General features: G+C 42.9%; 1 protein-coding gene across 1 annotated transcript in view; it reads right to left on the bottom strand.

Annotated features, from left to right (window-relative positions):
- The window catches only part of LOC109039249 (uncharacterized), a 93,542-nt gene that overhangs the window by 15,688 nt on the left and 50,490 nt on the right, over window positions 1-27,364 (bottom strand). The window contains exon 2 of the mRNA XM_019054659.2: window positions 21,341-21,454. Coding sequence (XP_018910204.2) covers window positions 21,341-21,454 — 114 coding nt within the window. The remainder of the gene's footprint in view (window positions 1-21,340; window positions 21,455-27,364) is intronic.

The raw sequence follows: 27,364 nt of genomic DNA, 5'->3' as shown, positions 1-27,364 counted from the left end.
TCCTTCAAAATTTGTCGGAACTTTTTTAGATGAAATCACTAAAATAACTGAAACTCCAAAATTCATCTCATTTTTATGAAAACGAGACGTATGTGAAAGCAATGTGAAAGTAGCGTCAAATTTTCGAAATCGAGTTTTCTTCTAAATTAGTCTGATCTCTTTTAGGTGAAATCATAGAAATAGCTAAAACAGCAAAATTCATCTTAATTGTATAAAAACAAGACATGAGAAAGCCGTAAGTGCGGAAAATATGACATAATTTCAGGCAAGACAGCAGTAAGTGACAATATTCCCCAAGAGAACCAATGAAAACAGTGCTTTCAAGTAAAGTGCCGCCCTCTTCTACCAATTTCTATAATTGATAATTAAAACTAAGAATTGATAATTAAAACATGGTGTTTATGGCAATGGTAGAGTACCTACCACTGTGTTGCCTTCAAAATTCGTCTAATCTTTTTTAGATGAAATCACTGAGACAGCTAAAATGGCAAAATTCGTCGTATATTTATGAAAACGAGACTTGTGAGCAAGCCGTAGGCGAGTGCACAAAAAATGGCGTGGTTTCAGGCAAGACAACACTAAGTGACATTTTTCCTCCAGAGAGCCGATGAAAACGCTTTCAAGTAAAGTGCCGCCCTCTTCTGCCAATTTCTAACCTGAAAATGTCTTCTTCTTCTTCTTCTGTTGGTTTACTGGCCTATATTCCAGATGTGGAACCTACAGCCATCTATAACCTGAAAATGTGTTTGTTGTGTGTCTAAAACGCAACCAAATCATGCAGAGGCACTTACGGCTATCTTGCCTAACCCTAGCCTAACATAAAAATGAATAATACCTCTTTTATGGGTAATTAAATAAAATCGGTCGATTTTTAATCATCACGTAAGATAGAGGGCAATTTGACAAAGAACGGAGGCTTCGTTCAATAAAGTTTTCCGGTCAGAAGCTTCTGAGCCCGTTTTCTCAAAACTTCATTCTTGCACTTACTGCTCTCTTCGCTATCACGGCAGTGTTGCACGTTGTTTACATTTTAAACGAAATAGGACGGGAAACGGGGAAACGCGCACCGTGTCCTACGCGCAATGCGTGCAGTATCCTCGCGGTCTCGCAGGCACTGACAGCGCGCGCCGCGCTGCCGTGGAGAACGCGCAATGCGTGAAGTATTCATGCAGTCTTGCAGGCGCTAACATGCCTTCCGCACCGACCGCACCGTTTACCCCAATCATTCGAACTGGCGCAGCACTTTTCAACTTGTGATTTTCAAGTTTTTTGCACAGGTACACTCTGTCTGGACTATTTTTCATTTACTCTGATAAAAAATAAAAAAACTATCCAAAATCCAACGAATTTTCTTCACTTTATTTGCGTATCGATAGCCCACGTACGAATCCACGAATCTCCCTGTGCGACACTGCAGAGTTCCTATCGAACTTTTTCATTTTATCTCTGAATTTGATCTGATTTCTATGAGTCTTTCGGATGATTGAGGGCAATTTGAAAAGGAACGGAGGCTTCTCTCAATAAAATTTCCCAGTCAAAAGATTCTGAGCCCGTTTCCTTAAAACTTCATTTTTGCACTGATCGCTATCTTTGCTATCACGGCAGCGACCAGATTATTGAAATTGATGGTCAAAGCTGTAGACAAAGAATACATAGGGCGTATAGAGCGATCCTATAGATCGTATTCGATACATCAAACGGGTGAGATTGTATCTATATCGATTGGTTCAAAACATAAACATAGCCTCAAAAGTAAATTCAGAAATCTGAGAGAACGGGTCTTTTGTAACAGTTTTTTTTTCTCTTTTGAGTACCAAATGCCAATGCAAAGTGAAATTGTCAGGAAATTTCTCATTTTCAGCTTTTCCAACTTAAATCCTTACAGTTTGATTTGAGGTTATGTTTTATTGTTTTGAACCAAACGATACATCGAACCGTTATCGAATATGGTCTATTGGTTGAAACGGGTTGTTATTTTAGACTAAAGGGGAAAATGATGGACTAACTACAGGGCCTCACGTGGGTTGCCGTTAGTTATCCAATTACTAACCCATTGGCAAATCCACGAAATTGGCAACGTTGTCTTTCCTCCATTTAAATCTATGGAAATGTATCGATCCTTGGAGGGGCCATGTGCTCCGATAGTCGATTATTTTGCATAGGTTTAAATGGAAGAAATCCGGTGTTGCCAAATTTCTGGATCCGCCTCCGTTCTTACCTCCCTTGTCCATTGCAACCATCCGCTTCCACCAATGGGAATGCTTTCGACTCAATTTGTCTTCTTTGTCTATCGCTTTGTCTATGAATTTCAATAATCAGCCCGCTGATTAGAGTGGGTTAAAAGCGAATTTCGGAACATGCGCGGCAACGCTAAGATGCGCTTCATTTGCCGGCCGCGTGGTGGACAGATCGTTCCCAGTGGCGAGGCGTGAATGATCGATTATCGATACTTTTCTATATGAAACAATGGCAAAAGATCGATTATTGAGTCGCTCGTTGCGAACGCCCTGTTTATCGATATTTTTCCATGGGTTTAGATGACGGATCAATCGACGTATCGCAAAAAACGCCGCGCCCCAAATCGTTCCAAGCGTGAAGACGTTCGGTTTAGTCAGGAGAAACTTGGTATTAGAGTCGAGATGAAATATTATTTTATTCGCTACTTATCGACAATTTACGGTGGTACGATGACGGTTCCTATTTTGTCGCGTTGCCTCCGGGTTTTCACATGCATGATCTTGCAGAGCAGAGGCACTTTCTAGCGGAACGTTTTGAGGTTGGAGATTTGCAATCGAAGGGACTTAAAAGTTATGCACACTGAAAAAAAAAAAACTCGATGTATTTACTACGAAAAGGGTAAAATTACCAAGAATTCAGGGTGCTGTTTGATCCCAGTTTTTTTCTTGGTAAAATTACTATTTATGAAATTGGTTATTTTACCGAGAAATCTCGGTAAAATTATTGAACTTTCTCGGTAATTTTACTGGACCTTGGTAAAATCGCCAATATTTTTTATCGACTGTGGTAGAATTACCGAGATAAAATGGCAAAGTTACCGGGAATTGATAACCGATAAAAGTGGTATTCTTACCTGAAAAATACAGTAAAAATACCGGTTTTTAGGTAAGTTTACCAGTCTCTCTTGGTAAAATTACCAATAATTGGTAAAAAAAAGTGAGATGGTAAAGGTACCAACGGACCGTGGTAAAAACGCCGAGAATTTTTTTCAGTGCATAATGTGCATGATGCCTTTAATTTTAAGTTAGACCAGAACCCGCCCTCTTAGTAGTGGTGATTTTGCAAGTTGGCGACACTGTTTTTGCTCCATTTTTGTCCATTAAAATATCGATTTTCGGTGATGCTCTCCTACCCCCCCCCCCCCCCCGCAGACTCTAGGTCAATAGGTCCCGGGTTCATATCCCCGTAAGGTCATCAAATTTCAACGGAACTGACGAGTGGACCTGCAGGAACAGATTCTACTCGACCTCAATCCCTGAAAATTTGAAAACCCTGAAGCATGGATGTGCCAAAATCCCTTGATGCCACGGAAAATATAGTCATATAGTCTATAGATGGCTGTAGGTTCTAATGGAATATAAGCCAATAAACCAATAGGAAAAACAACTACATAATTTTGAAATTCAATCCACCCCTAGAACACATAATTTTTTTCATACAACTTTCAGACTTTTTTTCATGAATGTGTCGTGTTGATAACTATTTAAAAAATCAAAGAAAGGCCTTGAATGAATTACTCACTCCGCACACTATCACACTAAATATTGAGGCCTTCGCCATTATTGGGAATAGGTTCTGTTGACCTTTTTATTTTTCCAGAGTCGTGTTCAAACTTGAGGACGAAGCAGTTCGCAAACTTTCCTTTCTCGCGGGTACAAAAAGTCCAGGCCTATCCCAAGCAAGGCCTTGTCGACACGACACTACGAATAGTGATCATCTCGTCTCTGGAGTTTATATTGATGACGTCACAACTTATTTGATTACTTATCAAACAATGTTGCCACGTCGATTGACCACAAAATAAAATTGCGGAAATCTCGTCTACTGATGATGAAAACTGTGGCGTCCACCCGTCTGCTTTTTCCCAGATTGGCGCAATTTACAATCAGCTTCTTTGGGAATCGGCGCAATTTACCAGCTACCGAATAAACAGGACAAATATGCGTTCCACCGACTGAAGAAAGCAAGGTGGAAGAAATCAAGGGTGTTACTACCGAGGTGGATGACATTACGAACCGACATTTTCAAAGGGCGATATCCCGATTAATATTGAACGTAGAAAGTTGCTGTTTGGGTAGATCTTTCTGCTTTTAGCTAATCTTCAAGAATCAAGCTTCAAAACACGATTCTGTGACCAGCGCAACTGACCTATCAATCCATCCTGTTCTGTTCGAGTGTTCTCAAACTTTAGTCATCAAAGAGCCTTGTTAAAAATGGGTCGAAATTCGCCCCTTTTTAGGCCCTCGATTTTGCAAATGGGAATTGCGCCAAATTGTTGCATATGGTGCCCTAAGTCTCTGGTAAAAATTTCAGCTTGAGTTGAAAAGTGGTTTCGGAGATACGGGGGGGTGAAGTGGGGGAGTTGAGCGGCTGGCGTGCGCTATTTCCGCGGCTGTTCCTCGCCAAATCTTCGTTTTGATGTCACCCGTTACATGTTATTCTATGTAATTTTTCGCGTACTTTCCATTTCTGGCCTTAAAAATTACTTTTAACCACTTTTTAAGGCGCTAGGGGGTGAAAATAGGGGTTGAACGGCCAGCGGCGCGCTCTTTCCTTGGCTGTTCCTCGCCAAATCTTCGTTTTGATGTCACCCATCACATGTTTTCCTATGTAACTTTTCGCGTACTTTCCGTTTCTGACCTTGAAAATTACTTACAACCACTTTTTAAGGCGCTAGGGGGTGAAAGTGGGGGTTGAGCGGTTGGCGACGCGCTCTTTCCGCGGTAGTTCCTCGCCAAATCTTCGTTTCGATGTCATCCATAACATGTTTTCATATGTAATTTTTCGCGTACTTTCCATTTCTGGCCTTAAAAATTACTTAAAACCACTATCAAGGGGCCATGAATTTTTTTCGCATATTTTTTTTTTTTTTTTTTTTTTTTTTTTTTTTTTTTTTTTTTTTTTTTTTTTTGAGGGTTTTTATTTAATTTTGTATTATTCCCTAAGATCTATTCGTGCCGTATCTTTTCACGTTTTCTCAGAGTGCCTCCCACGTCCCACAAGAAAATATATACGCATGATTTCATCGGAACATAAATTGTTCACACGCCAAAATGACATGGCAAATATGGGGAAAAATCTGAGATATGCCCCGGGCAGTACATTAATCTGATGAATAAAAAATCTGTCCTTTACTGCGTTACTTATTTATTTAAAAGCAGCCATTACCAGCCTACACGCCGTATTTAAGGATATTATGACCACAGATACATTTACACGTTCACGCTGAAAGAACAATCGTCACCCCCAATTAAGTCAAGGGAAGTATGAAAAATTAAGAGCTATGGCAAGTTATCGATTTAAAAATGTGCCTCCCCCCCTCATGAAAGCTTTAAAGGTTTACTCGATGATTCTGCCATTATTCTACCATCTCCCTTCTACGAACGCCCGTCTTTGCATATCATTTAGGCGCGTAAACATTTATGTTCGGATGAAATCATGCGTATATTCTCGTGCGACGTGTGAGGTACACTGAGAAAACGTGAAAATATACGGCACGAATAGATCTTAGGGATAATACAAAATTAAATAAAAACCCTCAAAAAAAAAAAAAAAAAAAAAAAAAAAAAAAAAAAAAAAAAAATATGCGAAAAAAATTCATGGCCCCTTGATAGTGGTTTTAAGTAATTTTTAAGGCCAGAAATGGAAAGTACGCGAAAAATTACATATGAAAACATGTTATGGATGACATCGAAACGAAGATTTGGCGAGGAACAACCGCGGAAAGAGCGCGTCGCCAACCGCTCAACCCCCACTTTCACCCCCTAGCGCCTTAAAAAGTGGTTGTAAGTAATTTTCAAGGTCAGAAACGGAAAGTACGCGAAAAGTTACATAGGAAAACATGTGATGGGTGACATCAAAACGAAGATTTGGCGAGGAACAGCCAAGGAAAGAGCGCGCCGCTGGCCGTTCAACCCCTATTTTCACCCCCTAGCGCCTTAAAAAGTGGTTAAAAGTAATTTTTAAGGCCAGAAATGGAAAGTACGCGAAAAATTACATAGAATAACATGTAACGGGTGACATCAAAACGAAGATTTGGCGAGGAACAGCCGCGGAAATAGCGCACGCCAGCCGCTCAACTCCCCCACTTCACCCCCCCGTATCTCCGAAACCACTTTTCAACTCAAGCTGAAATTTTTACCAGAGACTTAGGGCACCATATGCAACAATTTGGCGCAATTCCCATTTGCAAAATCGAGGGCCTAAAAAGGGGCGAATTTCGACCCATTTTTAACAAGGCTCTTTTGCATCAAAACGCGGCACGGAATTCAATCAGAATACGGATTAGAGGGACTTTAAAGCAAGTTGTCACGCTAAGAAACATACACATGACGTCCTGGACGGGTTGCTTCAGAACCTCGTCAATTTTTCTGTCCACTTGGCAACATCCACTGTCGGGCGAGTCAGTTTGTTTGCGGCGCATCATCGGTAAAGAGAATTGATTATTTGAACAGTTGTCTAAATGTTTGACTTTCGGCATCAGTCAACTATTGCTTGACGGACCGTAGTGTGGCGCCAAGAAACGGAACTCGTCTTGTTATCATTGATTCTTGGATAAAAATTCCCGAGGGTGGAGGAGGGGGGAGAGGGGGCTTTAGCTTGGCTTACTAAGGGAAATCGGACTTAATCGGACACTTCGGATGTATTTTCATTGAGTCATTTACAAAATCTACATTTACAAAATGGAAAAATTCACAAATTTATCACGTAATGTACAATAAACCAAGGATGCACTCTAAAAAAGTAAAAAGACTTAGCTCGTCCAGACACTATTACCTATCAATGGACTCTTAAATCTTTGAGATGAACTCATTACAACTTTGGAACAAACTGCTTCAAAAAATGAAAATTTAGAGGGTCAGAGAGCTCATTAAAGATAAGGAAATTTGGCGACGCCTGATGGCTCATGCGGCGTTTTTCCTGAGCAGGGCAGCACTCTACACGGGAAAAATGAATTGCTGATTTAACAATTAAATTGTTAGAAAATATGTTCAACATGTTTCAAAAGTACTTTTTACATAAAAGTGGAAAGCTAATTTAACTACGGGGTGGTTAAATTATCGGACGTTCACACAAAAAAGGCCTTAACTTTTCCTAATATAGTAGGATAATCTACTTTGAAACGTCCTTGGTAAAATGGTCCTGTGGGAACCCTCAGAGAAAGTCCCATTGGAACCCGTGCGGGCCAACGGGTCCCCACTGGCAATTCGTGATGGTTCCCATTGTGACCCATTGTGACCCATTGGGTCTCCATTAGAATTTCATGGATCCCATTGGGTCTCCATTAGAATTTCATGGATCCCATTGGGTCCCTATTGGTTCCTATCGGATGCCATGAACTACCTATGGGTCCCCATTGGGATTTCGTGAACTCCATTGGGCGTCCAAAGGAATCTGATAGGTCCCCATTCGCATCTAATGGGTTCCTATAGGGCCGTTTTACCAGAGATGTCGGACACTTACTTTGACTACAAAATTGTTAAATCAGCAACTTCATTTGGACGTATTTCTGCCAAACGGAACTATGTGCATTAAGACATGAGCCCTGAAACCCATAAGAATACATTCATAACAGGGCTCATGTCTTAATGCACATAGTTCCGTTTGGCAGAAATACGTCCATGTTTCCGTCAATACTCTGCGTATCCAGGTACTCTACCTTCGGTCTTAGACGCATACCGTTTTTCTGCGTGGACATAGACGAACGGAGAAAACCCCCGGAAAAGTCTGGAATGGCGGAAGACGCGGAAGAATCGGTGGCGGCGGCGGGCCGGGTTCACGGTACAGTACGCGAAGGTTGCCGACAGTGAAATGCGACGGGTAATTGGGTAGTTGTAGCTGCCGTTCGGTTATTAGTCAAACATAATTGCGAATGAGTCGGCCCGGCCGTCCGTCCGTCCGTCCGTCCGTCGCACACTGGATCGAGTCGATCAGAGAAGTCGGACATAAAATTCTTGGATAAAACTGCAAATTTTGACGTTGATTTCGTCACATTTTAAATTTTAAGGGGTGCATCTGGAGGGATATTGGAGGAAACCAATGGAACCAATTTTATAACCTCACAGTTTTGAATAAAGGTGGTTATAGGCTTTTCCATCTCTGGCGCTCTTCGACACCTAGCCGCTAAAGTTCCCTATCCTCCCAGAGCCGTTCAAGAAGTCGGCACACTCATTTCTTCTAAAACCCTCTGTCACCACCCTTTCACTGGGCGCCCCCTTCGTCTCCCCCCGAAAGGAACCCAATAAAGCTCTTCTTCGGCAGTCTTTCGTCCGTCATTCTGTTAACATGACCATACCAGACAAGCTTGATGTTTATTTCGTCACATTTTAAATTTTAAGGGGTGCCTCTGGAGGAAATTTTTACGAGGAACCAATGGAACCACTTTTATAACCTTAAAGTTTTGAATAAACATAGTTATGGGCTTTTACATCTCTCTGGCGCCCTGCTACACCTAGCCACTAAAGTCCCTTGTCCTCCCAAAGCCCTTCAAGGAGTCGGCACACACGGAGAAAAATGATATTGCTGATTTAACAATTTTGTAGTTAAAAGAAGTGTCCGAGAAGTGTAAATGCAGATTTTACGATTGAAAAATGCTAATTTAACCACCCCCAATGTTAAATTGGCTTTCCACTATTGTGAAATGTACATTTGAAACAAGTCGGGCATATGTTTTTACAATTTAATTGTTACATCAGCAATCCATTTTCTGCCGTGCACCCTCAAATCTTCTAAAACCCTCTGTCGCCACCCTTTCACTGGGCGTCCCCTTCGTCTCCTCCCGGGAGGAACCCAATCAAGCAACTTCTTTGGCAGCCTTTCGTCCGTCATTCTATTGACATGACCATACACTGGGAAAAAACACATTGGATCTAGAGTCCAGACTCTTAAAAACATCGACAAGAAAAAGTACTCTTGATTTAATAAGAATCTAGCTTAAATCAAGAACCAAGCCTCTTAATTTAAGCGGATTTCGTTTTGATTCAAGCAAAAATCCGATTGAATCAAGAGTATTTTTTTCTGTCAATGTTTTCAAGAGTCTGGACTCTAGATCCAATGTGTTTTTTTTTTTTTCAGTATACCAGACAAGCTGTCTGGTCATGACGTCGAATATGACGTCATTTTCGACTCCCATGATCTGACGCACTCTTTCATTGCGAACCCGATCTCTCGTTCCACGCGTTCAAGTTTCCAAATTTTGTCCGACTTCTCTTATTGACTCGATCCACTGTGCGTCGGTGCGGTACCGCGTCCCGATCGTTTACGCCAAACCGTTAGGGCGCCGCCGCCGGTCCGACATCCAGTATCCATCGCGACGCCGGATCAGAACTCAATTAACCGCGCGGACGCGCGAGGGCACGCAGATCGACGTCGACATCGCCGACGACGCCGGGATAGCGGCTACACTCGCGTGGGAGAAACAGTTAGGGCTATCAAAAATTAACACTAGTGTAACAAACTCGGGTATAAGACCCGAGTCTTCGTCCTCCATAAGAAGAACAGGAGGAAGAAGAATAAGACGTGGCAGATGAGAGAGATACAATCTGTCGTGATAGCGAAGAGAGCAGTAAGGCTAAAATTTTCGAAATCGGGTCTTCTCAAAATGCGTAAGGGTTGGATGGAACGACTTTCCTAACAAAATGTCCACCTGTGTCGTATACGGAGAAAAAAACTTCGTGCGTGGGACCTGAAGTTTAGGTCATATGGATCTCTGAAGTTTTCGGATTGAGCATCTGAACACTTTAGGGCCAGCTGCTGAGTGCTGAGGTTTGGATCACGCATCTGAAACTTCAGTTCTTACATCTGAAGTACTTCAGATGTATGAACTGAAGTTTCAGATGCGTGATCCGAACCTCGACAGCTAGACCTAAAGTGTTCAGATGCTCAATCCGAAAACTTCAGAGATCCATATGACCTAAACTTCGGGTCCCACGCAGGAGGTTTTTTTCTCCGTGTAGTATCGTTTTTGAAGCGCTCAAAAAACGCAAATTCCTCATGCACATTGTGAGGGAAGGAGCGCATTTCAGACTTTGCCATTACGCTCATCACGATTTTTGAGCTATTTTTCCAAACGAACACGAAGAAAAAACTTCGTGCATGGGACCCGCAGTTTAGGTCATATGGATCTCTGAAGTTTTCGGATCACGCATCCGAAAACTTGAGGTCGAGCTGCCGAAGTTTGGACCAAACGTCGAGGCACTTCGATATGTACCGAAGTACTTCAGATGTGTGACCCGAACCCTTCGGTATACATCGAAGTACTTCAGATGTCTGGCCCGAGCTTCCGCAGCTCGACCTCAAGTTTTTAGATACGTGATCCAAAAACTTCAGAGATCCATATGATCTCAGCTTTGGGTCCCACGCACGAAGTTTTTTTCTCCGTGAGGCAACTCTTCTTTTTGCTCTAGCCGAAGTTTGCAACAAACCCATTGGAGACTTGTCACGGCACCATCAAAATCCGGATGTGATTAGGGTTCAATCAAAGACCACTCTCCACTTCTCGTCCGAGGATTTTTCTCATTAAACGCGGTCGAAATCATCATTTCGGTTAGGTTAGGAGTAGCGCCAGTGACCCAGTTCCTGTAGCGCCGCACCGCGGACAACTCATTTCCGTCCCCTCCCCACCCCCTCCGGCCCGAAAACAGCACTCGCAGCCGGTAGACGACGCTTGGGAGCCGGAATTGCACGGGCAATTGTCATATTTCCGCATAAATTCGTAATTTATGCATTGCGATCGTGGTGGGTATGGTCGTGAATGGCAACCATGGAACAGCGTCCGCAGTCGGTACTTGGTCATTGTCAAGGTCGGATAGGACTCAAATTACAAGATCCGTTTGGTTTACTCACCGCGCTATTCTCTCGTGTCCGTTTCCAGGTTTGTCGGTCTGTGCGAATTATTTTCGCGAGATTTTCTGCTTAGAGGAGGGAATGGCCACTGGGCTGGGCCCCATGGAGAGGCTTAGGACCCAAAAATTGCGGTGCTTAGTTTTGGTTTTGGAGGATGGGAGGGGGGTCATTGCCAACTTTTGACGGTTATCACCAACCGCACTTGCTGCCAACCTTACTACTCGTACATCTAAGATAATTTTTCTCGAAAATTGCACACACACGATTAGCCGTGAAAATATGTAAAGAAGTCGCAGTAGTGCATTTGGGTAAATTTTTTCGTTACGATAAGCAAAGAAAACTACATTTTGAGTCATTTTGCATTACATTAAACTTATGGCGTCCGCCATTTTTGGGTCCTAAGGGCTCCGTTCAGCCTAAGATGGCTGAGCCAATCAGAGGTGGTAACACCAGTGGTCATACTCTCTTAATATAGGCACTCTACTGCTAGGAGGACCACTCAGGGTTGCCAAAGAAGTTAGAAAATGAAATTCCTTGACAGTTCCCTAATTTCCCTGACACATTTTGGTGACATTCCCTGACTATTGAAGATCTGAAGGATGGTTAGGAAGGCGTAATTGAAAATAGTTTTCAGGCAAAATTTCTTGTTCAAAATCTCAAACCCATTTTAGAAAGCAAATGAAGGTGATTTAACACATTTTCCCGGACATTTTCGTCATTTTCCCTGACATTTCCCGGTTTTCCCTGACTTTTTCGAATTCCCTGACAATTCCTGGTTTTCTCTGACTGTGGCAACCCTGACCACTAGATATAAGGAGAGTACTGACACGTCGAAATAGACTGATTTAGTGGATACGTCATTCAATAAAAAATCGAACCCTTGGTTCAAATGTAAACAAACACAGAACATTGTTTCTAATTCGCGTCATTTCGCGCCCTTTGCACCATGGTGGTAAAATGGGTTCAAGTATTTCTTACAATCGAAAGTTCTCGTATTCAATGAGTCTTTGGTTGATTTATGATCAGTCAATGACTAAAATTTAATAAATTAGCACAATTAACTCATGAATTTTGTTTTGGTTTGAACCAAGAGTTCGATATTATATCGGACAACGTTGTCACTAAATCAGTCTACATGGAGCTCTTACTTCATAGAGCCTAATGGAGCAGTCAACCTTCTAACACAAAAAATATCACTGCCAATCTACGATAATACACAATGTTAATTTCTATGCGCACGGAATGAGAATTCACAAAGTTTGAAGTAAGAGCTGGCGGCACAGCAAGAAGATGACAAGAACATGAATACCGCAGCTCGTTTGGTCATTAGTAACTTGCGTGGGGAACGGTAAGGGAGGGGCGGGCATGTTACGTGAGGGGCGCAACCATGACCTAGCATACTGTGACAAGCGAAAAAGAAATGTTGGTGCAGGTCGTGAAGATGAATTCCGAGGACGGTTTGACTTTCTTGCGTGTTCTTTTGCCAGGGCTTCAGAGTAAAAATTTGATTGATTGAAACTTTGAGAGAGACAATAACTAATTACAGGACAGTTCAAACTTCCCCCGATCGAAAGTCAAAATAGACTTGAGTCTAATTGAACGTGCTTCTGCTAAACAGAACATGGGCGGGTGGGAAAGACGGTATTTGCTCTGGAAAGCTGCATATAATGATTTTGATTTGTTTGTAGCGCCTTGATGCAACTATTCGTGTTGCACGGACGTGCGTATTGCATCTTCAAAATTGAAGGCACTTTCGCTTTTCTGCACTTTTGGGAGTTGCCGTTGGTTGTAACCACCGAAAAACAGAGTATACCTATTTAGAGGAACGAGGTGTTGCATCTCAATCCTTCTACAAGTGAAACAAGTGCAGCTCTCTGATGGGTCTACGAATTTCAAGCTTTCGTGGATTTTCTGGTTCCCAACTTTTGAAATGATTTATGAACAAAAAAGAGGAGGGTTACTTCAACCGAAAGCACCCTAATTATTTGCCAGACGTCTTAATTTTATCTTCAATAGTCAATTTGATATCTGTCAATGTAAATTGTTCCGGTAGCGATGTGTTCAAATTCAATAGTTTCTATGTCAACTATTAATTACAATTAACACCGTTTTCTCACTTACGAGTTTATTTTTGACATTTAAAACCTGTCCAACGCGTAAAATTTTAACGGGAAAATGATTGTGTGATGCTATACCGCCGTGCTAAGGAAGAACGCCGTATTAGCAATAAGAGGTTTCCATATTTCTTTTAACAAGAGATGAATTTACTGGGAAAATCAGGAATGTTTTTTTTTTTCAAATTTTTTCAGATATTTTTGTTCGGAATTTACTCTAAAACATCTGAGAATTTCGAGGGAAAATACGCATAACATTCCTCAAAAATACGTTTTGTAACCGGAGAAATTTAGCAACTCTCGAATGTTCATACGGCATTCTTCCTTAGCACGACAGAATACATATCTCGTGTAGTGATCCAATTAAAAGTTATTTGTCCTTTCAAATTGCCCTTCACGCAGCTAGTCTCCTTGCAAAATAAATCTGGCAACTAGGAATAGGGCTTTTCCAGAATCCTAATCACCGTTCAATTACGAATTTTCCGCCGATCATCCTACTTTGTAGGCCCGTCGCGTCGTCCATTCGCGTTCAGAGTGCCAGCGCTCACAATGTTTGTCGCTATTCTGACGTCAGGGCGGAATTGATTTTTTAGTTGAGCCCTTTTGTCCATTTAACTCCACGCGTTTCAAGGCTCACGTGAAAATGAAGATACGTCCTCACGACGGAGGAGAGTCGGTGAGTATTATGTCCGTAGCTGCCAACTCGTCTCACCAATTAGGTCAATTGAAATCAAAAGGTTTAATTTATCAAAGAAAACTTCAATCTAGAGGTTGGCCTGTTTCTCCTTGAGAAAATATAGGCTGGGGGCGGAAAGTCTGAAACGCCGCGTAGTTGATCAAGTCAATAGAGGAGGTCGGACAAAATGAAACGAAAATTGAGCCCTAAACTTAAAAATTATTCATGTTCTCCTTGTACTGGGAGAATAGCGCGGATCGCTTGCCGGACAGCGGCTCAGCGAGGAGGAAAGGTTGTGACGTCATAGGTTAGATTTTGCTCTTGTTTCCCGTGTGAACCGCGGCCAGCCCTAGATTGATCAGCACTTTTCGTGAGATGCTATTGGCGTAAAGGGGCAGGACGCGCGGGACGTAGGAAGCGGCGGTGCACGGTGACGCGCGTTTTCTGGAAAATTTCTAAACTCAGTCGCTCATGTTCGCCGGGATGGGAAATGTCGCGATTCCGTGTAATGTCCAGGTGCACGTAAAATTCCATCCCTGAGTCCTCAAAGTGTTTTTCGGCGGTGTCGAATCAACCTCCGTAGACCTCTGGAATAGAGGATCAGCACATTAGAGTCGTCCGACCGTTGCCTCCCGCCAAGTCACTGGGTGCGGTTCAACCCTTCCGTCAACGTTTTGAGTGAAAATTCGTCAGCAGCCTCCGCGAGACCGTCGGCATAGAGGATCAGCACATTAGAGTCGTCCGACCGTTGCCCCCGCCAAGTCCTGGTGTGCTAGCTGTAGTTTTTGTCTATTTTTGAGTTTCGGTTGTTTTGGAGAGTTTATGGAAGTTTGGAAGATTTTGAAGAAGATTTAGTTGTGCTTTTCGGTTTCGTTGTTCTGAAATTTGATTCGTGTATTCTGTCTATGATTATTAAATCAATCAATCATTCATTTAATCAATCAATTGTTGTCTTGTCATCATTCAACCATGTGAGCTATCCGTGGCTCCTAAAATTCGCGGATTGGTGGAGACCTCGCCTTTTAGGCGCCCCCGAAATATTCACGCTCTTTACGCCCCCAGAGCGAGCCCGTGTCAAGTGCGTGGCCGGGCGAGATTTTGCCGTTTCAAAAATTTGGAAACTTTAAACGCCTATAACTCCGTTTATACAAAATTTTGAGATTTTAAAAATGGTTTCATTGGTTTCCTCGTAAAATTTTCTACCTACGCCACTCCTTGAAATTTAAAATGTGACGAAATAAACATCAAAATTAGCAGTTTTAGTAAACAATTTTATGTCCGACCTGTCTATTTGTCTCGATCCACTGTGCGCCGCGCCGCGATGAAGATACTTACACTGGGGGAAAAAAAAAAAAAAAAAAAAAAAAAAAAAAAAAAAAAAAAAACCGGCCGTAGAAGCCGTACTTACGGTCTACATAGACATACATACCGTTCGCGTTCCGCGCTCAGAAGCCGTGAGTTCCGAGCGCAGAACCAGGAGCAATCGAAGCTACAGCTCCAGCACCCGAAACTTTCGGCTTCTGAGCCCGGAACGGACGGTATGTCTATAAAGCCTGTAACTTCTTTTTTTCATAGTAATTCCGCACTTTTAGTATCGATTATTTACCTCTCGCAAGTCTCCGAGCTACGGACTGAAAAAAAAAATTACTGTCTATATGGACATACCGTCTATGCCAAGCTCAGAAGCCGAAAGTTCTGGGTGTTGGAGTCGTATAGCTTCGACTGCTTCGGGTGCTACACCTGGAACTTTCGGCTTCTGAGCCCGGTACGCGGACTTTGTGTTTATTCTATACAGCTCGTAAGTATGGCTTTAATGGCCGGTGTTTTTTTTTTTTTTTAGTGCGGAGTTCCGGAACTTTGGAATGCTCCTCTGCTTTTGTCAGCCGAGCAAATGACGATCTGAGAAAAACCATCGTCTCAGGAAAAATCCCGGGAAAGTTTACGTCAGCGTCGCGCGCCCAATTGCCGCCTCCCGGCAATCCTTGGCAGCAGGACAAAAACCCGACGGGATTTAAGACGGCGTTAAGATGCACCACGGAAGTTGCGAGGACCCGGGAAGGGGGGGGGGGGCAGGGGAAGAGATTGAAGAAGCGATTAGTGACTCGCCGTGTCACTCGTGCAGGGCACCTCTCAAAAGCGTGAGAAAAAACTTGACTAATCGTCGTGATGTTTAGGGGTCGGGGCTTCGCGCCGCGCCGCGCTAGGGACGGGGCCAGCGGGGAGGGGGTGGAGGGGGGGCGCCTGCCAAACGTCTTCGGCAGACGTCGAGGTGACGGAAGACAACTTCCTTCGAGGGCTCGTTGCCAAGCACTCATTCCAGTTCACGGGCGGAACGAACTCACGACTTCACCTGAGATAGAATGGGTCACTAAACCATGAACGAATTTTGACTTTTTAAGGTTTTCATTTGGACCACGCTCACAATCAGCAGAAAGGAACCACGCCAAATCAGCTATTGCCAAATTTAACGGGGCAATTTAATTTTCTACAACAGAACGTTTTTGCGGATTCCTTGGAAATGTTGAGGAAGTTGCTTCGTACTTAGGGAGAAAATTCCCTGAAATTTGCACAAAAATCCGCTCAACTGTTTTCATGTTAAAAATTGAATTTCCTAATTGAATTCGGCAATAGCTGATGTGGTTTGGTTCCTTTCTGATTAACGCGGTCCATATAAGGGAATTATTTCCAAGTTTAGAGCAACGATATAGAAACTATAGATTGGTGGTGGCCTCCGAAAAATCGTAACACATTTGGAGCGGTCGTTCGATAGGCGGGCGGGGAGCGGCGATGTTTAAACACCGAATAGGAGATACGTGGTTTCGCACTCTAGTCATCAAAATACTCTGATCACTACCATAACACAGAGGTGTACTTATAACTTTTTCTAAGTGTGTCGACAAATGAGCCGTCCTTGAAGCGCACGAAAACGGAACGTACGTGAACAAAACAAAAAAACAAAAAAAAAACAAAAAGAAAAAGAAAATAAATGAAAGCTGAGTGACCGAGGTCGTTTTGTACCAAACTCCGAGACTCCGAGAAGCCCCCAAAGAAGACCCCGGTGGAGGGAGGGAGGGAGGGGGATCAGTTTCACTTTCTTCGGAGAGCTGGAGTACGGCATCGTGCCCAATCGGACTATCATCGCTATCATCGGATCCTCAATCACCGAATGACGTGCTGTCAATGGCCGGATTGCCGTGGCGCCGAGCGTAAACCGGATAATAATGATTTTAAAAAAAACCTGCTACTTCAAACACGGGAATCAAATTATTCTGCTCGGCTGATGGATGATTTCTGTGTAATTGCCGAAAAATCGGGGAGCTGGAGAGCTGCACATCTCGCATTCATTAATTCGTCGCTCCTCTGACATGACGTGAAGAAGTATCTCTATTTCTGTGTGAGCCCCAGAAATCATGGAGTTATACGGAGATCACACTGAAAAAAAAATCTCGGTGTATTTACTAAGAAAAGGGTAAAATTACCAAGAATTCAGGGTTCTATTTGATCCCAGTTTTTTCTTGGTAAAATTACCATTTATGGAATTGGTAATTTGACCGAGAAATCTCGATAAAATTATTGAACTTTCTCGGTAATTTTACTGGACCTCGGTAAAAACGCCAATATTTTTTGTCAACTATGGTAGAATTACCGAGATAAAATAACAAAGTTACCGGGAATTGATTACCAATAAAAGTGGTATTCTTACCTGAAAAGAACAGTGAAAATACCGGTTTTTAGGTCAGTTTACTAGTCTGTCTTGGTAAAATTACCAATAATTGGTAAAAAAAAAAGCGAGATGGTAAACGTACCAACGGACCTTGGTAAAAACGCCGAGAATTTTTTTTCAGTGCAGGGCTTGTATGGAAATTGAGATACGCCCTCCTTACGTCAGCGGGGCGAAGAATGGAGACGCGAGTGGACGGGGTGCCGGTGCACCTCAAAACATGGTGCGCACCCCAGCAGGCGCAATGTAGGCAATTTACGCGTCGGAGTGTAAGCGTAACGGTGTAGTGTTTGAAGTATCTTTAGGATGTCGAAGGCGCTTTATAAGGTGCGCGCGGACGAGCCTTCGATTGCCCGCGACAATGGAGGTGTTGCATGTGTAAGGAATTTGCGATTTGGCTATTGATATTTGTGTAAGAGTTCGCGAAAAACACGATGGTGCCGCTGGTTTTCTCTGAAATCAACTCCCAAGCTCAAAAAAAGCTCTCAAGTTGAGGCCAGAATGGAGGGGGTATCCCACGCTATTCTGAGAGTCCACCTCTACATCAAAACAAACTCCCCATGCAAAGGTACCTAGGGAGTGAATACATTGACAGGGCTGCCACTCTATTTGGGGACTCCAAAACTGAAAACACGGCAACCCTGCTGATGTATTTGCTCCCTATCTTTGCATGGAGAGTTTGTCTTGACGTAGAAGTGGACTCTCAGGGTAGCATGATATATCCCCTCCATTTTAGCCACAACTTGAAAGCTTTATTTTGAGCTTGGGAGAAGGATCAAAACAACGATGATGGAACTTGAGTGAGATAATTTGGTTGAAATTATTACGGAATAGGGCGTTAACTTTAACCGTGACGATGATACGACCCGGTTTTAATTATATCATCGCAAAACATGCTTTCCCATGTTACTGGGCGCCGCTCTCCGTATCCACCGACATCCATCTCCACGGTCATTCGCTTGTCCACTTTCATAATTTCAGGTCTGCCAACTCCGGGTTCCCCCGTCCTGCGACAGCGTTGCGTGTGAAACATTTTAAAGTTCGCACACGAAGCTGGCGCTACACGGAAAAAAATGTTATTGCTGATTTAGCAATTTTGTAGTTAAAAAAAGTGTCCGACGTGTTTCATTGTAGATTTTACAATTAAAAAAATGCTAATTTAACAGCCTCCGTGGTTAAATTAGCTTTTCACTATTGTAAAATGTACATTTGAAAGATGTCGGACATATTTTTTAACAATTCAATTGTTAAATCAGCAATCCATTTTTTTCCATGTAGTAAACTGAGAGGAGAACGTAGCATGAAAAAGGCGTTGCTAAATTCTTTTGAAGATATGCAAAATGTCTCGGATTAATATGCTTTTTTTCTCGGATTTTTTTGGTCAGATGTAGTCGAGGTTCAGGGTTGTAGGGACTGTCTATAACGTACGTAACGCTCTAAGCGTAGATGAGTCTTCATAATTTGTCGCTCCTTTGACGTTAAGTCGTATCATGATTTTCGTAAAAGCCCCAAAAAGCACGGATCTACAAGTAAAATATAGCTCACGTGAAAATTGAGATAGCTCTTACGTCAGGAGGGCGACGAATTTTGTGACCGTGCGTGACAAGGGGTGAGAGGGTGTGAAGGTACTACCGGGGGTACGTAAGTGCTACACTGCTACCTTCTGCATGATTTAGTGGTCGAGTTTTGGACGCACAAGAAACACATTTGAAAGTTGGAAATCTGCAAAAGAGGGAGGCGCTTTATACTTGAAAGCCCTGATTTCATTGGCTCTTTGGAAGAACAATATCACTTACTTTTGTCTTACCTGAAACTACGTCATTATGCGCACTTACGGCTTTCTCATACGTCTCGTTTTTATATAGTTAAGATGAATTTGCAGTTTTAGCTATTCCAGTGATTTCATCTAAAAGAGATAAGACAAATTTTGAAGGAAACTCGATTTCGAAAATTTGACAGATACTGCTCTCTTCGCTATCACGACATAAATACGACCCTATGTATCAAAGAAAATACCCTCTGATCCGTTCATCTCGGCAACACAGCCTCAAATGCACCGTCCAGCGTGGAAAAAGCCGCAGTGAAAGTGTTCGCGTTCGCAATAGCGCATTCCGCGAGCGATTAAACGCGTTTTTTACTCCGTTTGTTTGCAGTCCGCATGCGTGAACACAATGTCTTCCTCGTTCATCGCCCGTGAAAACAACAACACAAACACATCCTCGGTTCTCGCCCCGGTCATCTCTCTTTGAACGAGTTTTTTTCCTCATTTTTTTTTGAGGGAAATCCTCGCATCCACCCACAACTTGAGGTTTTCCGAAACAATGGCCTAGTATCCTACTGTGCTCAGGAAAAGTAGAGGCACACACATTAGACGTTGCCAAATTTATTTTGATATATTGCGATTATGCATGGAATCTTGGATAAATTTCGTTACATTTCGGCGAAAGTAATACGCCGCCAATTTTCACCGCCATTTTATTTATTGAAAGGGAAAAATTGTTCCACCAAGCTGTCCGAAAATTTCACTGAATTTACTTTGTGCTGCCGATAAAATTCAGTGAAATTTTCAAACAGATTCAACCAACAATCTCTCTGTACAAAAAAATGGCGGCGAAAATTTGTAAACGTCACATGGCGCTTGTGATACACGGAGAAAAAAACTTCGTGCATGGGACCCGAAGTTGAGGTCATATGAATCTCTGAAGTTTTCTAATCACGCATCCGAAAACTTGAGGTCGAGCTGCCGAAGTTCAGGTCAAACATCGAGGCACTTCAGTATGTACCGGAGTACTTTAAATGTGTGGCCCGAACCCTTCGATATATATCGAAGTACTTAGATGTCTGACCCGAACTTCAGCAGCTGGACCTCAAGTTTTTAGATACGTGATCTGAAAACTTCAGTGATCCATATGACCTCAACTTCGGGTCCCACGCACGAAGTTTTTTTCTCCGTGTGCTTTGGCCGGAAGATAACGATTTGCCTTCCTGTGTTTCAGAGAGCTGTATTAACAATTTCATTTGAAGTCAAAAGAAATGATAGAGTGAATGATAGAGTGTAGAAATGATGAAGTGCGTTAGTCATGGGAGTAGAAAGTGACATCGTATTCGATGTCATGACCAAACAGCTTGTCTGATATGGTCAAGTTAACGGAAGACAAAAGAAAGGCTGCCAAAGAAGATGCCTGATTGGATTCCTCCTGGAAGGAGAACATGGTGGTGACATGTGGTTTTTAGAGGAAATGAGGGAGTGCCAACTCCCTGAAGGACTTGGGGAGGATAGAGGACTTTGGCGGCTAGGTGTCGCAGAGCACCAGAGAGCGCTGGGAAAGCGGCTTTTAAGTAGGTATGTACATACATGGAAATATCTAGAAAAAATATGCATGAACTTTCTAAAGGATCATGCACAATCGGAACTCAACTGGATTTTATCGCAGAAATTTGGCAACGACCGAATGTTCATACGGCTTTTTTCTTTAGCAGGGTAGCATGGATCAGAGGCGTGACTGATGTACACCGTAAGTGGATCAGTTGGACAGTGTTCATCGAAATGGTATTCAGTACATGGGCATATGTTCGCAAAAACGACAATTTAACTAGATAGATCATAAGCAGATGCGTTGTTTTTTAAATAACTGAAAAAGGTTAAAGCCCAAAGGCATGGACACATTCATAAAAGAACTTATCTGTATAACGAGCTAGGAAGCAGACAATGATGTCATGTGGTGAAAAGGAGGCTTATTTTCTTACCTTGGGAATAATTTTTGGCAGTCTAACTCTCTCCATCCTCGCGTGGATTCTCGTATGAGATTTTCAAAGGCTCGCTCGACCGGGAACTCGCCCATCATGAGCCGCAGACCCAGGCTGAAACAAAACAGGTGCATGTTAGAGGAGTGTTCGGCATTTCAAAAGAAACAACCTAAATGCAAATCAATTCGCAAAAGAGTGCTTACACACACTGGGAAAAAAAACACATTGTATCTAGAGTCCAGACTCCTGAAAAAATTGACAAGAAAAAATACTCAATACAATAATTTGATTGGAAGTATGTAACGTCGCAAACGAAGATGCACTGGAAAAAAAAACACATTGGATCTAGAGTCCAGACTCTTGAAAACATTGACAAGAAAAAATACTCTTGATTCAATCAGACTTAAGCTTAAATCAAAAGGAAATCCGCTCAAATTTAGAGGCTTGGTTCTTGATTTAAGCTAGATTCTGATTGAATCAAGAGTACTTTTTCTTGTCGATGTTTTTAAGAGTCTGGACTCTAGATCCAATGTGTTTTTTTCCAGTGTGTAACTATCCACCTGCAAAAGTAGGCTCATTAAAGTCTTCAGGGCCTCAGGCAGCGCTTTCATTCAGTTTCCGTCAAAAGTTCCGCGATTCGGAACTTCGTGGTTCCAATTTCTCCCACTCCATGACCGTCCAAAGTTCCAAGAGAATTCCGGAAAATGCGAACAATCCGGAACATTTTGAAAATCACAAGAGTTCCGAGAAAAAATTCAGGAGAATCTCATTAGTCTCGGAATTCGGAACTGATCCCGGGAAATGGGAGCACTGGCCTCAGGGCTTTCGTTTCGCAAACATACCAAAGTTTGACAAACTTGCTTGGCTCATTACGTCATCCGAAGCTCATCATCCACCTAGTAGGTGCGATGATTGTTGCTCCTATAGAATTGTCCTCAAGGAAGTGTTGAATTCCCGAAAGTAAAAGTTTCCACCTATCGCCAAGAGGCAGTAGAGGTAATTTTTCAAAAGAAGAAGAAAAAGAAAACCCCGGTTGGTCGGCAACCTTGCGGCAGGTCATCACTCATCTCTCACCACTCATCGCATCAGTGTATTTAGGCCTTTTTCCGGGCGGGAAGCAAATTCGGCGTGAAATTACTGCGGCCGGACAATTCCGATTCCGGTCGCACTTCCAACCCGCGTTGCCACATGGCCCTTAAAAAACTTATTTTGTACGATTATATGTGCGCCATGCGAGGTTTTTTGCCAAATTTGGGGATGTCGCCCAAGATTGATTGGATGGCCCGCATCGAGTCCGTGCCCATACGGCTCGTCCTATCCTATCCGTGTCGTCGCACAGTTGAGTGAATCAATTAGGAAGGTTAGACATGACATTTTTGACTGAAATTGCAAATGTTGGTGTTTATTTTGTCACATTTTAAAGTTTAAAGGGTGCTTTTGCAAGAAAATTTCACGAGGAAACCAATGGAACTACTTTTAGAACCTCAAAGTTTTGTATAAACGGAGTTATAAGCGTTTACAGTTTCCAAATTTTGTCCGACCTCCCCCATTCACTGGAACCCCGTGTGCGTCGGGGCGTTTACGAGATCGCACTCCTAATCAGAAACTGGAGTAGCTCCGGTCCGAATGGGAATGTCTGGGAACCCGACATGGATGTCCGGTAGATTGCTCCAAAGCCTAAGGAAGGACGCCGTAGCCGTGCTCCTATTCGTCCGTCAAAGTTCTATGATTTGGAACTTTTTTGTTCCAACTTCTCCCACTCCATGACCGTCAAAAGTTCTAGGATTTTTTTTTAGATTTTTCTTCCGAGAGAGTTCCGTTAAATGCAAAAGATCCGGCACGTCCCGAAATTTCAAAAGTTCCGGGAAAAATTTGGGAAAATCTCGAAAGTTCCGAAATGTTAAACACGGTCATTGAATTAATTAATGGAATATGAGACACCCAGCAAAGAGAATAATCAGGTTGTATTCCTTGCCGGGACATAGCGTAGGAATGTGTTGTTTGAAAGTGTTTAAAGTCGTACTTGATGTGACTTTCGTTATGTCCCGGTAAAGGGCACACGTTACTCTCTTCGGGGCGTGCATATCAATCTTCAGTTCGCCTTCAATACTTGTGATGGCAATATGAGCCGCTTCAGAGTACGAACAGTTGCGCGCGATAGTTTTGTCACTTTAGCTCTATCCTCGCAAGGAACGAACAATATAAGCAGCTCCTCGTGGTAAAAATTTTACCGTAAAACTATGAACTACTTTATGTGAAGGAGTGATCATCATTCAATTTACGGTCGCGCCGGTGGGATTAAAAAAATTGTTTATTTGCGGCGCAAGAACATCGTGTCAGCCTATTTTCTCGCGACCAATGGAAATCGGCACAGAAATGGCCGGCCATACTCTGTCTAATGGGTACTCTAGTACTCTCGACCTCTGAGCCCGGAACGAACGTTATGTCTTTGTGGCCCGTAACTTGTTTTACTTACTCGCTCCCCTAGGGTAGAGAGGAAGTATTGTCATCCTCCAAGAAAAAAAAGTTGGAATTTCATCATTTCTAGACGTTTTAAGGTCCACGGAGACAAACGGAGTCAAAATAACCATACTTGAAAAAATGTGTGTCCGTCCGTCCGACGTCCCCCAAATCTGTGTACAGCGATATCTCAGAATCTATCTGTTCGATTTTTTCAAAATTTGCACAGAACACCATATCTATGGTCTCCTTATGCACGTCAAACGATTTATTTTTCTGTGTGAATAATTCACAGAAACAACACAGCCGATGAGTAAATTGTTTTAATCAGGAAGAAGTGCGTGCGAATGTCTGACAACGCGGGCCTCTCTCACTCCGGGAGTGAATGGATCTGTTACACTCGGAGTGAACTGTTCGCAACGCAGTCGGGTTCCGTCGAACGGTACAAATTTATTCAAAGAAAACTTGATTTTTTTTTTATCCGCGCTCTGCGTCTCTTTTTGTGCGAAGTGCTGTCGCATTACTACCGGGCTTTGCAAAAACCGCGAATCCTCCATGGGAATTCGATGTAGATACGCGGTGTTTGCTTAGCGCGGCCGAGTAACGGACCAATGCAGCGGACTGGCCGGCATTTCCACCGGCTGGATCTTCCTCCGTCCTGATGTTTGATGTTTGATGACTGATGTCTGTCGGGGCTCCGTTGGTGGTGTGCCCTGGATCGCACCTCACCGGTGTTCAGCTATTTTCTTCGCGTTTCCGTTGCTGTCAATCACTCGATTAGGATAACCAGAGACAAATGGACTGATTTCACGGCTGTGTTACTAAGTATAGGAGCAAGAACCACTGTGAAAGAAAAAAAAAAAGGTATGGGCTGTATAGACATACCGTCCGTTCCGGGCTCAGAGGTCGAAAGTTCCGGGTGCTGGAGCCGTGGCTTCAATGGGCCTGTTGCAAACTTTTGCTAGAGCAAAAATAAGAGTTGTTTCTTGTAGATAATGCCTCAAAAATCACGATGAGCGCATCGGCAAAGTCTGAAATGCAATCATAACTTCACAGTCTGCGTAAGAAATTTGCGGTTTTTTGAGCTTCCCGCTTCAAAAACGATACTACGGCACAGGTGAACATTTTGTAAGAGGAGTCGTTCCATCGTCGGCAATACTCATCATGGCCGACGCCAATCCGCCAAAACAAGTGTGATGGGACGAGATAATACCTGAACTGGATTAGACCAGATAACAATCGGCGCGTTTTAACGTTCATATTTTCCACGCCCGCATTGATTGACCTTGAACTCTCCTCGAATTACGCGCAAAACTGCGCGCAAGTGTCGGCCATGATGAATATCGCCGACGATGGAGCGACTCCTCTAACAAAATGTTCACCTGTGCCGTAGTATCGTTTTTGAAGCGGGAAGCTTAAAAAAACGCAAATTTCTTACGCAGATTGTGAAGTTATGAGTGCATTTCAGACTTTGCCGATGCGCTCATCGTGATTTCTGAGGCATTATCTATAAGAAACAACTCTTATTTTTGCTCTAGCAAAAGTTTGCAACAGGCCCATTACTCCGGTTGCTACGCCCGGAACGCAGACGGTCAGACGGTACGTCCATAGCCCGTAAGTACGGCTTCCACGGTCGGAGTTTTTTTTTTTTTCAGTTCAAATTTTCGAAATCGAATTTTCACCTAAACCAGGTTTATCTCATTTTAAGGAACTAAGTGATTCTGCCAAGACAGCGAAGTTCATTTGGACTACGTTTTGCAATTTGGACCTATAGATTCTAGCCCGCATTAAAAACAACGTATGCGCCATTAGTTTCCCTATGCACATAGGTGTTTTTCCAGAAGAGCCAGAATTTACAGTTCCAAATTGCAAAATGCAGTCCATTTTTGAGTTGGCTTGCATGTTGACTTCATTTATCAGCTAAAACAGTATAAACGTGCCCAAGTCAGTGCGTTTGTGGACGTAGTAGTGGATTGCATATTTTTCACGTAACTACAACTGAGAAATTAACTTATGTACAAAATTCAGCCGATAATGCTTGCAATTAGAAGATGAGTCAGTGTTTTCATATAAGAACAATCGAGGCTTTCCCAATAATAATGAAATCGCGAGTGGATTTTCTGCGTCACAATTTAGTTACGATCGCTTTCGTCTGGGCAACGACGTAATAATATGTCACATCATCTCTGCGAAAAAGTTTCGTTTCACCACTTAGTTGTTCCGTTCCGTTCAGCAGACACTTACCAGTAAGCCGGTACCTTCTAGTGAACGAATTCTTGATCGCTGATTAGAAATCTTACGAAAGACAAAACCCGCTCGATGACTTTCAATGACTCTCCCCCCCCCCTCCCCCCTCCCCCCTCCCACAATTCGTCTAATTGCATTTTCATTTCGACTGCAGCTGTACCGAACGGTAGTGCTGCCGTGCTGAGGGAAAACGCCGTACGAACATCCAAATGTTGCCAAATTTCCGTTTATAAAACATTCATTTTTGAGAAGATTTATAAATATTTTTCATTGAAATTATCGGATGCTGTAGATTACATTGCGAAATAAATTATTTACAAATTGGGGAGAAAAATGTCCACAAGTTTCCTTGGAAATTTTTATCAGTATGTCTAGTATTTTTTAATTTTGAAAAATCCTGATATTTTATAAAAAATTCCTGATCTCTCATTTTGAAAATTCCTGATATTTGCCTGATTTTTCTTTGAGAAATTATCGGAAACAAAGACGGCGCGACGACTCCTAGCTTGCTAGGGAAAAAGCAGTAAGACTTCTCCGCTGAGGAGATTCGCGTAAGAAAAATTCCTGATAAAACGTCCGATTTTTCCGATTATCCTGACATTTCCCTGATTTTTTCCTGATCGGCCGAAATTCCTGATATTTTCCGGTTTTTCCTGATGCTGGACACCCTGTTTATTTTATCAGATGAAGTTTGGCAACGTCTGGAGGTTCTTACGGCGTTTTTCCTTAGCATGACGGAGCGGAGTGGCCCTGCAGGTTGCGGTTTATCGGTTCGCGATGAGAGAGGATCGAAAGTGCAGAGAGGACCCGGCGAAATCCACACCTGGGATAGGAATTCTGGAAGGCGGGGGAAGTGGGGGGCGGGGAGCAAAGCGTGGACCGCACGGAGCGTGTAATGGCCGAAACGAATGGCCGAATCGGTGGCCGGGATGAATGAGGCCACCAGTTTCAGGCGTGAAGCGCTCGCCCCGGCAGAGCAGACAAACCGCGGAAATTCGGAGAGACCCGTGTTGCCGCCGACATTTTCCAATCGGTTTGGGCTTTTCTAGTTCGAAGATCAGGATGGGTTTGCAAAATTCAGCTGAGCGAAAAGGAGAGTAATTCTTGAAGAAAATAGCTTAAAAATCACGATGAGCGCATCGGAAAATTAATTCGTTAAAGTTCAATACGAACAGAAGTTTGGTCCCTGTAACCAAAGACTGAAAAAAAAGTTACGGGCTGTATAGACATACCGTCCATTCCGTGCTCAGAGGCGGAAAGTTACGGGTGTTGGAGCTTCGATTGCTTCGAGAGCTACGCCCGTGACTTCCGGCCTCT

Source organism: Bemisia tabaci, chromosome 9, assembly GCF_918797505.1.
Source record: "Bemisia tabaci chromosome 9, PGI_BMITA_v3".
Classification (NCBI taxonomy): Eukaryota; Metazoa; Arthropoda; class Insecta; order Hemiptera; family Aleyrodidae; genus Bemisia; species Bemisia tabaci.
The sequence above is the reverse complement of the archived record's forward strand: the minus strand, read 5'-3'. Positions and strand labels throughout refer to the sequence as shown.